Here is a 17,201-nt window from a genome sequence, read left to right as displayed (position 1 = left end):
TACTTGTTAATCATTGAAATTGTATCTCCAAAGTAAATGAACAATTAAAAAATCACCAGGAGACTAATTAATCTAATCTTAAGTTGATCAAATAATTAGAAATTGTTTCAATTTTTGTTAATAGAAAAACAAATGCTCTTTAGTAAGAATATCGGTCAACAGGTGGCAGTCAAATCCCATTTTCTAAATTTCATTGAGCTGAATTGAAGAGGAAAAAAATTTTTGCTTTTAATTGTTGCTTTTTATCATTTGTGTCGGTGGTTATTTTTTATATTACTCATTCTGATTAATTCTGTAACAATCTGCTTCTAATCAATGGATTAAATGAAATTACGTAAGTTCTTTTGTTATAATGATGTTTAATCAACTACTGTTTTTGCTTTTTCCTTTTACTGAATGTCCTCCATTGAAAGAGATTGTGTTTACCTTTTGTTTACATTTTCTGTCCCTCCAATTTTGATGTTAATCTAATTTATTTTAATCTCCATTTTTCTAAATTAATTATTTCTCATCGATTGTTAATCAACTGGTTTTAATCCTCTTCTACTGATTTATTTACATTACCGAATTATTTAGATTCTGTTTGTATCATTTTCTTTTACTATATCGATCATGTAAACTTGTTTCTCTCACATTTATCACCTAAGGGTTGAAAATTCTTGTATTTACTTATCTAACTTTGAATTTCTTTCTTTCTCTCTCTCTTTTATTTTCTAAATTCTAGTTATTTGGTGTATAGAATTGGACTCACTCTGATGTCACCTTAAAATCCACCTTCAGTTTTGCTTTTCGTTTTGTTTTATGGTTTTTGTTCAACGGAAAAAAATGATCAACACCCTATTTCATTCACTGCGTTTACCATTTTTTCAATGAGTCTCATATTCAATCATTCATCACAAACAAAAGGATAATATTTACATTTTCTACTTTTAATTAACATGCCTCTGACAACAGCATCATCATCATCATCATTAACAAGTTGACTGCTTTTTTACCATCATTATTAAACTTTAGGTAAGTGTTAACCATCATGATGGATAATTATTGCTTTTAACATATTATACATAAATTGTTTCCACACTTTTTCATTTTCTCATCTGTCATAATCTTTCAATTGCTTTTCTTTTATTGCTTAACAAGAGATTTAATGATAAATAGGAAGATGATGATGGAAAACATTCAAAAACTATCAATGTGTTTATTTAATAAGCAACAATTGTGGTTGTTAATTGTTGGCAACTTCAATTGCAGGTCAAAAGTCCCATCGAAAAAAATAAATATTAATAGTTACTATCTAACAACAGATTAAACATTGAAAATTAAGAGTAAATTATATTGAATCAATTGATGATCAGATTATGTTTTACATTAGTTAAAGTGACAATCATCATCAATGATTCATATGATTTGTTTAATTTTTTGTGTTCACCACAATCAAACATTTCCATAAATAACATTCTCGATAATTATCTTAAATCACATTAGATTACCAACAATGGGATAAATGAAGAAACGATAATTAATGACTAACCATATGAATAATGATTAACATCCTTGACTTTAAATTAATGACAATCAATGAAAGAATCCTAATTTCATCAAACAATTTAACGTCAAAAGCAAATCACATTATTAGCTAATTGTGAAATTAAAACACTCACAATAACAATAATAATAAAGTGTAGGATTAATTATGATAACCTTCAGTTGATTATAATTTTCATTAATTGTTCTAATCATCATTAAAGTTAACTTAAAGTTAATTTCTCTCTCCATCATTTAACTTGTATTCAATTCAATTGATCAAGTATATCAATCTAATGGAAGCTGAATCAACTAATAGCAATATGCATTAGATACACAATTATATTAAATACTAACTACCATTAAATTGATTTCTATCAATATAACAATGATATCATTTATAATTATATTCTCAATGATTTATTGTCATGATCAGATGGTTTATCCTTTTCCGTTTTTTACTCTTATTAACTTAACAATTTAAATGTCCACCAAATCATAAATCAAATCCAATAAATATTAACAGTAATAAATGTAGATCCATGTAATTTAAATTGTTGTTGGTTTTTGTTTTCTTACCAAATGATCAACAATTAACTTCCATGGTGAATGCTCATCATTTTGTATGGTTAACAAAAAAAAACCTTCATCTTCATCCTTAATTGTCTTGTTCTGATAATGTTAATTTATTATTATCATGAATGATAAATTACATTTAATGAAACAATTTGATTAGTTCAGGAAATGAGAAAAAAATCAAATCACTTTCATAATTACTATTAAATCATTAAATTGTCTATTATATATTTGTCCACACTCACTGAATTTGGGTCAGCTTTTTAATTGATAACATTTAAGGGAAAAAGCCTTGAGGCTTTTAATTAACTCAATCAATTAATTTCTGTTAACTTTATGCTTATGATTATTGACAAATCACTCTAATCATGGTTTCAATTGTAATTTTCCAACTCTCACTATTATCTAATTGTTGATTTGTGTGTATGCTCATCAAATTGTTACTTTTTTCTCATTGTGCTTGATATGATTGTCATAACCATTTCTTGCTGATCATTAAAATCTTATGATTAATCAATATGATAATCGAAACCAGTTTTCACTAAAATTGATTCGATTTTTTTTTGTTCTCCTATTCATTGATTGTATTTACATTTCTTTCTATTCCCATTCAGAATCGTAGACAGAATTTAATTGAACAACAAGATGAACAATTGGCGGAATAGAAGATCAAATCAGAACAACAGATTAACTCCATCAACAGTTGATCAACAATACGAAGGACGTAAATTTGGAATCAACAATCAACCTGAACCACATAATTCACAATTTTACTCATTACCCTCATCACAACATACCAATAACAATCACCAACGATCAATTAATGATCACAGTTTAATTGATAATTGTGATTATACCATAAAGCACCTTGATCCATCAGTTATGTTGGCGACATTTAAAAATCATTGGTATCAAACATCAGTCATCATGACCCAGAAAACAATTACATCCAATGGATTCAACCCTCAAGTGCCAAAATCCAAAGTAATCACCACCGATGATATAACCAGTGTTGTGAATAATATTGATCAAATGATTGCCTTGCTCCTTCAGGAAGCCAAAAATTTTACCAACACAAGTAACACCAAATTAATTAATGATACAAGTTCCTCCCAACACTCAAAATCCATGGATTTATCTTGCTCACCCTCTCCATCACCATCATCCTTGTCATCTTCATCATCATCATCAACCACACTATTAGGTGAATAATATTACCATTGGAATAATATATTTACACATACTAATTGTTTTCTTTTCTTGTTTTAAATACATAGATTACTTTTTAATGGAAAATATTTTAGATCAAATATTCAATTGGAGCTGTGATATCGGAGAGTTCACCAATATCATGAAAATTGAACAACTCAAATCTTTTGACCTTCTTTTAAGCAGATACAATAAGGATAATTGCATCTTCCAATCCTCTGTAATTAAGATATTACATCAACTTTTATCCCGTTGTAGTAAAACTTGTCCCTTGGACGTTGAAAAACGACTCGTTTCCCTGCTCAATACGATTTGTCAATGTATTGGACGTGACAATCAACTTTTACAATTATTTTTCAACGATAATGGTGATCATGAAAATAGAAACAATAACGAGCACAATGATGAATTTAAAAATTCTGATTATAAATCAAAATATTTTTCTGAGCGGAAAGAAATTGAATCGCGATTTTTGGTGTAAGTAATCATCATATTGACGAAAACAATCAACAATTTAGATGTTAATTTGATTTTATTTTCATCCTTTAGATTCTCTTTACTCATTTCATTTGTCCATCGTGAAGGTGCCATCGGTCAACAGGCACGTAACGGACTTCTCCAAATTATGCCAATCTCTCAAACAAACGAATCACTCAGTCAATACATAGCCAATGACAGTAATCTAGGTCCAGTTATGGCGACGATATTAAGTGGACTTTACTCCTCGTTACCTCGAAAATTAATAACATTAGACGATCGTTTACAAATCACCGAACAAGATATCGCCGATAAACCCGAATTACAAAATTTCCTAAGTTCATTAGATTTTTGTAATTTTGTGGTTAAAGTTTCCCATCCATTGATTAAGAAACAAATGATTAACCTAATTTATCAAGGTTTTCTGGTTCCCGTTATTGGACCCGCTTTACATGAGGTAAGTTGGGATAAATTATGGATCCAGATTATGGATTATCAATGTTCATTTAGGATTAAATATCATGAAGATGAGAAAAAAAACAAACAAAAAATCAATCATGTGGTTAAGAAAATTGCAAATTTCTTACTCATCTAATTAGCTTGGCTTTCAGTGCAAACATTTAATCATTTTACAAATGATAAACAATCAAATCAATTGTAATAATCAAACAATCTTAGGTTTCCCAGCTTATAACTTTTATATACATAACTTTTTACAGGAAATGAATATACCTCTTGATATACTGGAAAACTCAACAAAGCACTCGGTTTGTCTTCCCTTTTTAATTAATTATCTTAATTATTTTTTTGCCACTGCATGCCTCAGCTAATTATCCTCTTTTTTACATCTAAATCCTCTGTATATTTTTGCAATACCTTTTATATATTATTTCAATTTCCTTGTTTTATATTTTGTTTGCCTTTTATTTACCTTTGGTCATTGAATTTTAACTAATGTTTATATTTTGTTTGTTTGTTAATTGTTGATTGTTTTCACAGGACACTATTCAGCAAATCATTACAACCACTTCTTACCTTGAATTGTGTTTACGCCGAGTGACTGAGCCTCAACTTTTGAAGATATTTCTTAAATTCATTTGTATTGAAAAATTTGACGACCAACGGATACTCAATACTCTGATTGCTCGGATTCAAGCGACAACCAAGGTTGGTCATTTTATTCAATTCTTTCAATGGTCAACTAATTTTAAATTTGTTTTTTCTTTGTCTTATTGTCCTTCCTTTTGTTGTTATTATATCTTTTCTAGTTAAGCTTAATCACTTTGGTATTGATTAGGACCATCATAGACCTTGATTGTGAAGATGTTATCCTTGAATTGTTATTAAGGTTTGTTTTTATTTAGATTTACTTACTTATTTTCCGGTAATTTAAATTGTTTTCCTGTGACACTAATTTATTATCATTTATGTATCCGTTTTCCCTTTAGATATCTAATCGATTGTAAAATTATCTTTGATAATAAACATGATCATGGAATGGAATCTGATGTCTCTGAACAATTTCTGTATTCTGCAAAAAAGTTTTTCACCCTTGTGCCAACATTTAATCAACATCATCATCATCATCAACAACAACAACAAATACCATTAAGATCATTTCATAATTCATTGAACTTGGATCATTTATCTCCATCACCATCACGATCTACATCATCATCAACTTATTCCTCATATGATTACAATGTGACTTCAACAGTTACCCCAGTAAATTGCTCAGCAATTAACGCTGACAACAATTTCTTTGAGAGCTGTTTTAATTACCTAGATGAGGCTCACTCTGCAATACTTGATTGTAAAGTGAAAACATCACCATGGTTAATTAAATACGAGTCAAAAAACATGAATGGTTCAAACGATAATCAAATGATTTCACCTCCATCTGATTCTGGAATATTTTTAACAACCAGTTCGTCCTCCAATTTTAACCTGGACTGTTCAAAGTTATCTGGCCTGACCGATATGACCTGTGAAAATATACAAACACCAACAATATCAACAACAACAACAACAACCTCTTCCTCAACCTCTTCACCAACATCGACAAACGAACCTAGTCACAATAGCGAAGCCGAAATGATTGGACCTTTTCTTTCAAATTTACTCTCTCGTTTATCACAATTACCTTTCAACGATTATTACGTAAATCTACAACTTACCGGGATAATCAGTCGTCTGGCAACTTTTCCAGAATATCATTTGAAATCATTATTCCTTAATTGTGACCTTAAATTGCACAAAAATGTTCGAAGTTTATTTTCCATCCTGATTAACCTGAAAAAACAATTAGAAGATATGTCAAGAAAGATTGATAATTTCAATGAATTGTATTTGAAAGAGAAACAAAATTTATCCTCATTAACTTTACCTGTTAAAAGATCTGGATCAGCTGTTAGTGAAGAATCAGAAACTTCATTCTCAATCAAGTCAAATGCAGACAAAAAAGGTAATTATTTATTTTCCATGGCAATTAATCAATTACCTTCTAATTGTTTGTTTCTCTGTTACTTTCAGTGAAAAAAAGAAGAAGCTTAAAATCATTTCTTCCTTGGGTAACAAGTAACTCTAAACTTGAAGAATGTCCATCATTAGAGTCTCTGGACAATGGATACAAGTGAGTGTTTAACTAATTGTCTTTTCGACGAAATTTGGTTAATTGTCTTGTTTTCTTCTTATTTTTAAATAGATTCATTAACAAGAAATACTTGATTGAAGAGGATGAAGGTATCGATGGATCAACTAAATCGTCAGAAAATGTTCGTATCATTCAAGCTTGTATAATTTTCGAAGAGTTTATCAAAGAATTGGCAGCAATTTCCATGGAACATTATTTACTATCGGATATCGAACCTAATCAATTTAATTATCATCAATTGTTACCCCAAAGTTACTTCATTAACTTTACTACAAATTGATTAATCAAAGTAATCAAAAACTCTCATTGTAATTAGTGTATTATCATGAGATACAATTGGAATTGTATTGACAAGATACTCGAATGAAGGAAAAAAATCGCTAATTGTGATAATTTTACTCCCAACAAATTGAACAAATTGTAAATAATGTAAAACATCAATGCCATGATTAATAAATTGATTGGCTTAAGAAAAGCAATCTTAATGTTGATTGTTTAATCATTTTTTGCTTACAAACTGACAATTAATAATTTGTAGGAAAAAAATTACATTCAACTAATTGTTGAAAAGTTTAATTAACTATCGAATCTTATAATAGCTAATTTTCTTTATATCCTTAAATTTACTAATTGTTGTTCTAATGAAATTGTAACAATTAACTTATCAATTTGATTATTGTGTTTAATTTTGTCCTCCAACTAATTTGTTCATTTTAATCAAAATTAATTCAATTCTATTCAAAATTCTGGTACATGGTGTTTTCTTCAACTTCAATGGATGATTTAGTTTTAATTGAAGACCATTTAACAATCGATCAATTGTTTTAATTGGTTTTAAGTTAAATTGATTCTTAATTGTGTTAATTATGCCCAAACCAGGAAAAAATGTTCGGAATGCCAAAGATCGAGCTAAAGCTTTAGGATTTCGAAAAGATCGCCATCACTTGAATCAACATCTTCGCTCGGAACTTCCGCCAGTAAAATGATGCGACGAATTCAATCATTAGAACGAGCCGAAGCACCGACCCCTTTTGGACCTAATTTATTTGATTGTTGTGCGACCGTAATTTACTGTCCAAGGCACAACAATTTTGGCCTTACTCGTATCGGTGAAGGAAAAGGAATGTGGCTTCCCTATGTGGCCCTAAAGCCGTCAGAGGGCTGGTATGCCGCTTGTGTTTCCAGATTAAAGCAAGTACTTTCAACCGGATCTGGACCTAAATCGTATCTTTCATTTTCTCAGCCTGAATTGATTCACATTTTCCGACTTCAGGTTCCATACTTTTGCCAATTCGTTACTCGAGTTACTTTCCTATCACAATTAACTCATGAAGATAAAGGTAATTGTTGCCAAACAAACAAAACTTTAAGCTGGCATTCAGCCGACGATGTTATCAATCAAAATGTCACTGATCTTTGGGGTCCAGAGCCTTGTGTTTTCGGTGAGGCCTTTTTACATAACGCTATTGAAAAAGGTGCTTACACTGAGTACACTTTGCGAGACGCTATGAGATATTTGCCCAGAGAGACAGCGAAAACTTTTCAAGATGAAATGTTGAAATCGGCAAATTTCATGGAACGAGATATCAGTCGACTTTACTCCGAATTCATTCAACACTGTTATCCATCACAGTACATGGTTTTCCCTTCATTTGTTGATTACATGTCACGAATTGGTTGGCCACCGAACGATACTGACCTGGAAAATGTTTACCGAGCCTTTGGCTTCAATCATATGTCTTACTTGTCTTTCCATGAGTTTCTACTTGGCCTCGCCGCCATGGACAAACAAACCCACCATGGTGGTCATCCTGGTGAGCTACGATGTGGTTACATTTTCCGTTACTATGATATTAATAACGATTCGGTATTGGACAACATTGAAATGGCTCGAATGACCTACGATATTTTGAGATTGAAAAATAAGCCTCATGACGATGATTCCGTTGAGAAAGAGTTGGTTAAAAACTACCAGGCACTTGGTATTAACTTGAATGACCCTTCACCCGTTGTCTCTGATACCCAATTGTTACGAGCTATTGGTACAATGTCATTTCGAGGTTCATCTTCATTGTTTCGATCTCCGTTTCCAATTTTAACAACCATTGGTACTAAACGTTGTTACGAATCATTGACTCATATTCCAACACCATCAGGTGGTAATTCGGGTGAACATGAGGTCAAAGTCAGTAAACGAACCAAAGGTTCGTGTTCTAATTGTAGAAACAAACGTTACACTATCGCCGTTCATTCAGCTCGAGTTGCACCCGAGGGAAATATCGTTGAACCAATGGAAGTGTTACCAGAGGAAGTTGTTCAAACTCCAAAGGATCGTCGAGCGATGTCATTAGTCGCTTTCAGTGTCGAAAATGTGGCCAATCGAATGATTGAATGGCTTCGTGATTACTCTGAAGTGGCCAATTTGGGTAACTTTAAACGGACCTTTGGAACTCGGCGAAAACCTGGTGAAAAATCAAAGGCTGGAAATTATTGGGTTACCTGTGATCGAACGGCCTTGGCCAATGCGATTATCAAACTTTGCTCGGACATTGAAAGTACCTTCAAAAGAGAGGCGAGATGTATCAAGATCAGTAGTCCAGTTTACGTTCTCGGTGACACTCATGGTAATTTTAGAGACATGATGATTTATGAACGAATCTTGTGGAGAAAAGCTCCTAATTGTGTTCCAGCGAGTTATTTGTTCCTGGGAGATTTTGTCGATCGAGGTGAATATGGTCTAGAATGTATTCTTTACCTATTCTCGTGTAAACTGTTATCCCCTGAAAAGTTCTGGCTTCTTCGAGGTAATCATGAACTACGATCAATTCAAGCGGTGTTCACCTTTCAACGAGAGTGTTTGGACAAATTCGGTAAAAATTTGGGAAGTACAATTTGGGATGCAATTAACCGGGTCTTCGATGTTATGCCGATTTGTGCAGTTATCGATGAATCAATTTTCTGTGCTCATGGTGGAATACCAACTTCGTTAACCAAAATCGACGATCTTCAAGCCATACCCACTCCATTGCCCGAGCCCGAGTCTCAATCACCCGCTGCATGGGAAATACTTTGGAATGATCCAGTTTCGGGTAATGAGTATGATGAATATGCGGACATGTTAAGGTTACAATCGGGATCTACTTCGTTCAACGGTTTACAAGGTTTTCTACCCAACACCAAACGAGGTACAGCTTATTATTTCAACGAAGAAGCGGTCAACAAGTTTCTTCAGGCCAATGGATTAACTCACATTATCAGAGCTCATGAGGTTATCCCGGCGGGTTATCGGTTCCATATGGGTGGAAAGGTGATCACCGTTTTCTCATCTTCTCATTATTGTGGTGGAATGAATGAATCAGCCTGTATTTTTATAGAACAAGAAAAATTGAGAGTTTTAAGATTAGATACAAGTTGTTAGAACGAAAGAAAATCGAAAACGAAAAATCAAAATTCGAACCAAATTCATTAATCCAAATTTTCCAAGACATTTTACTTTCTAATTAAAACACTTTTCATCAAATTCTTTCCTTACATTTATTAAATCTTTCTAATTAAACATTTTTAATGTAATTTCCAATTCCAATTCCAATTTGAACAATTAAAATTAACCAACAATCGAAATCATTTAAATCTAAAAGTTTTGTCTTTTTAATTTCGAAACAAAGTTAACCAAGTTTTCCAATTGATTTCATTTTACACTCTAATCAGAATATATTTTCAGCATAAATTAACCAGAATATTCTGTTGTTTAAATCTGAAACATTTCCATTTAATTGTAATTAACTAAATCAACTGATTTCGAATTCAAAAATTGTTCCTTCATATCTGATTGTATCTTTTTAGAATATCGGATCTCCAATGTTATGATTTTCTCATTGGCGCTTGAGGAATTCAAGTGAATTTTTTTTCTTTTTTATAATTTTTGTTTTGATTTGTTTTTCTTTTCTTTTCTTTTTAATTTTGATTAATTTTCTTCAATGTTCTTCCGGTTATAATGAGCGATACTTCAGGTTCCTTTAGAAATTATGTTTAATTTATTTTCTTCGTTTAGTTTAATTCCCTCTTCATCTTGTGCCATCTTTGTTTCCATTTGGTTTTCTTTTTTCCTTCTCACCGTTAAGGTTAATTTAACCTCAGGTCATGTTGGTCAACCTTGTAACATCCTGGGCATTTGTTGGCCTTTAAATATTCACATTTACTGTGATGATAATCATATCTGTAGATGTAGACCTGAAACTCCAGTAATTGTTGGCCCACATCAATGTAAACGTAACAAATCTCATGGAGATAAATGTTTAACTGACCAGGAATGTATTTACTCGGATAATTATTCTTTCTGTGATTCAAATCAGTGTAATTGTGTTACTAATTATACTTATGATCCTTACATGATGAAATGTCTGCACATCTCAGCTCAACAATTATCGAGTTTCAATGCTTTTTACACAATGTTATCTTCGGCAGCCTTATGGATAATCATGTTACTCATCGCCCTATTCATTAGTATTCCTTGTTGTTTGGCTTTTCTTTACCATTGTGTTTGCAACGAGAAGCCAACTGATGATTCCAACCTGTGCCAAGATTCAAGCATCGGACTAAGATTGGCTGAAATTGGAGCGAATCTGAATGAAGATAATATGAGAAATGGAGGAGATTCAACTCGAATTTCATTGCGTCATGATGAAGTATCTTCCCGACAATCCTATGAATTAAGCTGCTTAGACGAACCACCTCCTTCCTATGACGAAGCTTGTAAACGAAATCAAAGCGAAACAATTTTATCTGACCAACAAAATGATAACTAATCTCAACTCGACTTCATTTTATCCGATTGATTTTAAACCCATCACCCTGGCGATCAGGTGTACCAATATGATTACTATTCAGTGGGTTAAACTATCCTGCTTTCACCATTATTATTGTTCTCATTACAATTAGCCTGGAGGAAAAGCAATTCAATCGTTTTCCTTTAAGAAAAAAAGCCAGAAACATTAACGATAGGAAATGAAATCCTGATAATCTTGGAAATTCAATCATTGGATGATGAAAAATTAACGAGTTAAATATCTGCCACTAATCATTATCACTCGTTCCTTGGTTAAATTACAACGATAACAACGTGGATTTAATTACAGCTTCATCTTTTTAATTTTCCTTTTGTACATCATCGGTAAATTTGATGTTTCATCATAACTAAATATTGCTCATCATCAACCAATAATTAACACATTACCAATAGGGTTGAACATTTTCACTTGTAAATATATGGAGATGACGAAAACCTTAAATCCGATTGGGATTGAGACAACGAGCTTAACCAATTAACTTAATCATCATCATCAAATTATGATTCCCACATTAACGATTCAAAGCTTATCCAAGGGTTAATAACTTACAACCAAAGTCAATCATACAACTTTTAATATCAGCAAATCAAGTCAACGAAAGCACAGTTAACATTTAAAACTAAAGACTAATTATCATATCATCAATACCTTCAACTCTTGATTCCCTCGTTGTTTTTTTTTTGAATACAATTTAACTTGAAGACAAAAGCATAATAATAATGTCTCATATCTCCATGTAATTAACCAATTATATATAATAACCATCAAAAAAAGAGACAACCTAAACCTAACTATCCTATTAATCACATTCAATCAGAAAATGAAACTGATTAATTGTATAAAAAAACTCAATATTCCCTCCAGATCATCAGCTATTAACTATTTAAGACGCAAGGTAAAAATGCCTTAAAATATAACACAAAAATATCAAAACAATCTATTGTCAATTACAATAAACAATCATCTTAATCATTTAATTATCATCTCCACAAAATCCTTGATTGCGAATCTAATTTATTATCAACCAGATGATCAGAAAACTAATAATGTCATCGATCTCAATTTACATTCTAATCAGAATAATTGGAATAAATTCTTAACAAAATATTCCAATGTAAACTGTAAACATTTCCATCTAATTTTTAAGAAATTTTTCCAACTGCAATTAACTAAATCAACTGATTTCGAATTCAAAAATTGTTCCTTCATATCTGATTGTATCTTTTTAGAATATCGGATCCCCAATGTTATGATTTTCTCATTGGCGCTTGAGGAATTCAAGTGAACATTTTTTTTACTGTTTTTCTAAATTTTTGTTTTGTTTTGTTTTTCTATCAACAAAATCAATTAATTATGTACGATGGTGAGATAATTAGTTTACCTTTAGACGATGATTATCCCTTTGATCTTGTGCCTCTCGATTACATCGAGGGTAATAATGAAATTGATTCCGATGCATGTGATTACCATCTTATGGACAGAGTTGCTGTTGAAAGTGATGCTGTTGATGATAATTTTATCGAAATTAGTAAACCCGTTGACCAATCAATCGCTATCTGTCCAAATTATCATCAAGACGAAGAAAATATAGACATTTATGATAGAGATGATACTCAATTTACCGACATCGATAGCTTACCAAAGTCAATTGCTGGTTGTGTTAAACTCAATGAAAAATATCTCGAATCATTGATCGATTTCAAAAATAATCTGGAAGAGAAACTTCAAGCTAATCTAATGATGCAACAGGAATTACTGGAGAGTCAAGCTCTAGCGAATGATCATATTTATCCTAATTCATTACTTAAATTTTTGGCTCCTTATTTTCGTGATAGACGAGACTATGCTGCCGATGATAATGATGATACTAAAAGTCGTAAAGCAACTGGTTGTATTAATCCTTTTTACCTTCGATACAAAAAACCTTGGAAAGATTCAGATAAATTGTATTTAACTTCATCCGTTCAAAACTGTGTTGACAAAAAGGAGTTGGAACCTCTTACAATTCAAAAGAATAATTTACTCGCAGAAATTAATGTAAGTATTGGTAAACAATGTGGAAATTGGTTTTCAAATGAGTAATTGATTTTCTTTCTTTTTTTTGGTATAGAAATTGAAATCACAAGAAGCAAGTCAAGATATTATTGACGAAAAGACTGATAAGATGAAAACTCTTGATGATCAGATTGAATTGGTCCGTAGTGTTTCAAATATACCTTCAAGGGAACACAGTGAGGATATTGATTGGCTTGAAGTTGCTCAAAATTGTCCATCACTTTATGATGAATTTGACTGTGAAATTAGATGGACAAACTTTGAACATCCTGAGATTAATCATGATAAATGGTCACAAAAGGAAGATGAAGATTTAAAAAGTTTGGCTCAAAGGTTTCACTATGATTGGGATAAGATTGCTAAAAATTTGGGAACCAAAAGAGTAGCCTGGCAATGTTGCCAAAGATACCAATCAAAATTAAGTGAGACAATTATATCTTCCGGACGTTTTACTAAAGAGGAATCAAAGTTACTTTATTACCTGATTGACAAATTATCTGTCGGTGATCATATTCCCTGGACTCAAGTCCGATATTTCATGGGTTCACGTTCATTGCCACAGATAAAAAATTATTATAATAAGAGTCAAATTTTACGTCGAGGTGCTAAATGGACTGAATTGGAAGATAAAGTTTTATTGGCTGCCGTTAGAAAATGTGGAGTTCACAAGTGGAAATCAGTTGCTGAATATATCCCTGGACGGAGTAATATGCAATGCCGAGAAAGATACATGCTTAGATTGGGAATTAAAGATCGTAAATTAGGTAATTGGACTTTTTTCGAAGATTTAAAATTAGTTAGCAAAGCTCCGAAGGAAAATTTCCGCTGGGTCGATGTGATGGCTCATCTAACTAAACGAAATCCTCGCCAAATCGCCGCAAGATATGATACAATTGAGAAACACAGAGTCACTAAAACGATAGAAACTTCTAAAGATCTAAGAGATTTGGTTCCTCGAAATAGACCTTATGGAAAACCCCCTCCTAATCTTGAATTTGTTCTAGAAGAAGGACAATCACTTGATGATTTCCTTCGAGAGGGTAAAAAGCAGCTTGAAATCGCAGTAAACGATGGCACCTACCGAGCGAAACTAAGCCGACCTGGAGTTGGTGGTCGAAAAAAGAAACCCGAAACCGAAGAAAGAATCGAACAACAACTTATTCAACAATTTAGTCTTTACTCTTTAATGGGAAAAATTAGTAAACCAACAAAGAAAATTGGTAAAGAAAACAAATTTCCTTCTCCATTGAAACGAATAATTTTACATAATCGATTGATATAATTAATTATTGTTTTTTCTTCTCTCTTTTTTTCGTAGCTCGAGTTGCTCAACAAACAATGTTATTCGATGTTCTGGAAAATATTCTAACTGATTATTTCGACGGTAAATTACCCGATGAACCTCATTTACTATCCAAAGTTATATCTTCTGTCTTGCGAAAACAAGTGATCGGAGTGAACACCGAAAAGCTTAATCATTGTCCACCAATTTTCCCACCAAACATCATAACAACTCAATCTTATCAAGTTTTACTAAACATGAGAGCAGGATTGAAGCAACAATTAGCTGATTACAATTATGATACTAGTCAACATGTTTGGGACTCAAATTACAGGACATTAGTTGGATTAATTGTTTCTCTCTATTTTTGGCCTTGTCTTCTTTCAAAAAATCAACCCAAATCAATGAAACCACCATCCGATTCAACCCAATCAACAATTCCAACATCACCAACAGAATCATCATCATCTTCATCTTCATTAGCGATCTGCAAACCATCAAAATCTAAACCAAAAAAGCGGAAAAAATGTCAATCGTCAAATATTGGACATTGTAATGATTCAAGAGAAAAACAAAGATATTTATTCAAAAATTATGAGAATTATTTAGCTAAAAGTAATTCTTATGAGGATTAAAACATTGACACAATTTAAAGAGATCAAAATTTCAATTCATCCTAAGCTTGACCATCTCGAATCGCCAACATCTAATCAATTTTATTTTTTATGATAGTTTAAAAACACGAGCGATTAGTTATTGAATCGTCTTAATTAAGTGAACCAAATGACTATTTTTTGTTTGTTTTTGTTTATATGTAACAGGCTCGTATGAATGTTTTTTTATTAACAATTAATAGTAAACATAATTGTATCAAAATGGTTCAAAATTTGTCCTCATGCTAAGTGAGCAAATCAACTGAATCTTTATATTAATTTGTTCAGAGGACAATATGTTTAATTAGATCCAAATAATTCACGACCAAAAGCCAGAATTAAGTAACTGTAATTCTGATGCTCATCCTTTAATTGCACAAATTGCTGGACGACTTCAATTAAGGTAAATATTATCAATCGATGATTAAAATTACATAATCTTTGTTTAATTGTCTCATTTTTCTGTCAATTTTTAGGCTCTTTTGGCAAATTCGAATCATATGATTACCTCCAATTTAACTAATTTAACTTGTGTGACCAACAGAAATGAAAGTAATTCTTACAAGAATTAAAAATATTTCTCTCTAATTGTAACAATTCAAAGAGATTTAACTTTGAATCCATTTAAATGATGCGCTTTAAATGGTTTAAAAGTCAACGAGAAAAAGTGGTGACACCTAACGGAATAAATGTTAGAACGGTAAATGTCTCAAAAAAAAAGCCAAAGAGTTTAAATCATTTTAAATGTTGAGTGTCAAAGGATATTAATCAACAGGTTGGCTGATTAATTAGTTTATTCGTACAACTTTCTCATCATGCCAAGAAGTGGAAGTGATAGAATAGCCAATAAATCTCTGTTCATTAAAAATCTTTCTGAAGATATCAGGTGAGTGTATTTTGTTTTCAAACTTCCAACAAACAGCATGTGTTGTTTGTAGAGAATTTTTTTGTTTTCTATTCTTTTTTCTCCTTGTTTCGTCTTCTTTTCTCTTTGACTTGAAGCTTTTTTTTACTGTTTATTCTCCTGTTTTTTTTCTAACTGCGGATTTTTGACTCGTTTTCTTTTTGTTTCGCTGATTTGAATTTTGTCATTTTAGATCAACTGATTTAAAGAATATTTTTGGTAAATATGGTAAAATAGCTGATGTCTATATACCAGTTGACTATTATAATAGGAAGCCAAGGGGCTTTGCTTATGTTCAATATGAAAGTCTTCGAGATGCTAAGGATGCTGTACGAGATCTTCAACATTTGACCTTTCATGGACGTGAATTGGCCGTTGAATTTGCACAAGGAGATCGAAAGAGTAAGTCATCCACAGGTAGTTAAAGATGATGGTTTTGGTGATTACAAATCAAATCAAATCAAATGAAAGGCCAAAGTTGCTATAAAGAAACCTAAAGAAAAAATTGGTTGAAAGAAATTGAAGAAGTACACTCTTTTTCTCTCTATAATCAAAGCTCCAGGCGAGATGCGATACAAAGAAAGACGAACACCAAATGAACGAGGGGACTCACGGCACAATGGCCATAAAAGAAGATCATCTCGAGAACGTTATAGAAGTCGATCAAGAAGCCGTTCTCGAGATCGGGACAGATCAAGATATAGATCACGAGAAAGGTCACGACAACGATCAAGAGAAAGATCAAGAGAGAGATGGTAAAATTTTCCACTTAATCAAATGTAAAAATGTTTGTAATTGTCTCATCGTTTCATAGATAAATCGACAAATGTGTCAACAATTAAATAAATTCGCTGAGTCAATTTGGTTCACATAAAAGTTACACGATTTACATTTTATTCATCAAACCAATAGATGGCATTGGATCTCCACCATAAGGCCAATGAATTTTTCCATCAAAACAAATTCTATAAACAACTCGATTAAAAAGCTCATTTAATTTAATTATTTTTCTATTTTTTGT

At 31.9% G+C, this 17,201-nt stretch overlaps 5 protein-coding genes across 7 annotated transcripts; all 5 read left to right on the top strand.

Annotated features, from left to right (window-relative positions):
- Positions 1–178: 178 nt before the first annotated feature.
- Positions 179–6,918, top strand: LOC128393058 (FHIP family protein CPIJ015043-like). Of its 3 annotated transcripts, none has more exons than XM_053353167.1 (11): positions 179–334; positions 725–1,014; positions 2,715–3,304; positions 3,378–3,786; positions 3,859–4,243; positions 4,506–4,553; positions 4,786–4,953; positions 5,055–5,134; positions 5,235–6,250; positions 6,319–6,418; positions 6,491–6,918. In XM_053353167.1, the coding sequence occupies exons 3-11, from the start codon at positions 2,746–2,748 to the stop codon at positions 6,717–6,719; spliced, it is 2,994 nt and encodes a 997-aa protein (XP_053209142.1). In that variant the 5' UTR covers positions 179–334; positions 725–1,014; positions 2,715–2,745; the 3' UTR covers positions 6,720–6,918. The 3 variants fall into 3 exon arrangements, with proteins under 3 accessions (XP_053209142.1, XP_053209144.1, XP_053209143.1); XM_053353168.1 differs by having other exon boundaries at positions 194–334; positions 740–1,014; XM_053353169.1 differs by lacking the exon at positions 4,506–4,553.
- Positions 6,919–7,049: 131 nt separating this feature from the next.
- On the top strand, positions 7,050–10,227 carry LOC128393060 (uncharacterized). The gene is given in 2 exon segments (XM_053353172.1): positions 7,050–7,363; positions 7,366–10,227. Coding segments are annotated over 2 exon segments (2,550 nt in total). The 5' UTR covers positions 7,050–7,305; the 3' UTR covers positions 9,858–10,227.
- Positions 10,228–10,315: 88 nt separating this feature from the next.
- On the top strand, positions 10,316–12,263 carry LOC128393072 (uncharacterized). Its single transcript, XM_053353194.1, has one exon. It carries the CDS (start codon positions 10,465–10,467, stop codon positions 11,242–11,244), a length of 780 nt encoding a protein of 259 aa, XP_053209169.1. The 5' UTR covers positions 10,316–10,464; the 3' UTR covers positions 11,245–12,263.
- Positions 12,264–12,538: 275 nt separating this feature from the next.
- LOC128393062 (snRNA-activating protein complex subunit 4-like) lies at positions 12,539–15,488 on the top strand. The gene is made up of 3 exons (XM_053353175.1): positions 12,539–13,323; positions 13,397–14,561; positions 14,660–15,488. The coding sequence occupies exons 1-3, from the start codon at positions 12,640–12,642 to the stop codon at positions 15,256–15,258; spliced, it is 2,448 nt and encodes an 815-aa protein (XP_053209150.1). The 5' UTR covers positions 12,539–12,639; the 3' UTR covers positions 15,259–15,488.
- A 49-nt stretch (positions 15,489–15,537) lies between these two features.
- LOC128393073 (serine/arginine-rich splicing factor 10-like) lies at positions 15,538–17,056 on the top strand. The gene is made up of 4 exons (XM_053353195.1): positions 15,538–15,679; positions 15,753–16,162; positions 16,374–16,582; positions 16,737–17,056. Exons 2-4 carry the CDS (start codon positions 16,092–16,094, stop codon positions 16,937–16,939), a joined length of 483 nt encoding a protein of 160 aa, XP_053209170.1. The 5' UTR covers positions 15,538–15,679; positions 15,753–16,091; the 3' UTR covers positions 16,940–17,056.
- Positions 17,057–17,201: the final 145 nt, after the last annotated feature.

This window comes from Panonychus citri, unplaced genomic scaffold (assembly GCF_014898815.1).
Source record: "Panonychus citri isolate SS breed McGregor unplaced genomic scaffold, ASM1489881v1 Contig00138, whole genome shotgun sequence".
Classification (NCBI taxonomy): Eukaryota; Metazoa; Arthropoda; class Arachnida; order Trombidiformes; family Tetranychidae; genus Panonychus; species Panonychus citri.
The sequence above is the reverse complement of the archived record's forward strand: the minus strand, read 5'-3'. Positions and strand labels throughout refer to the sequence as shown.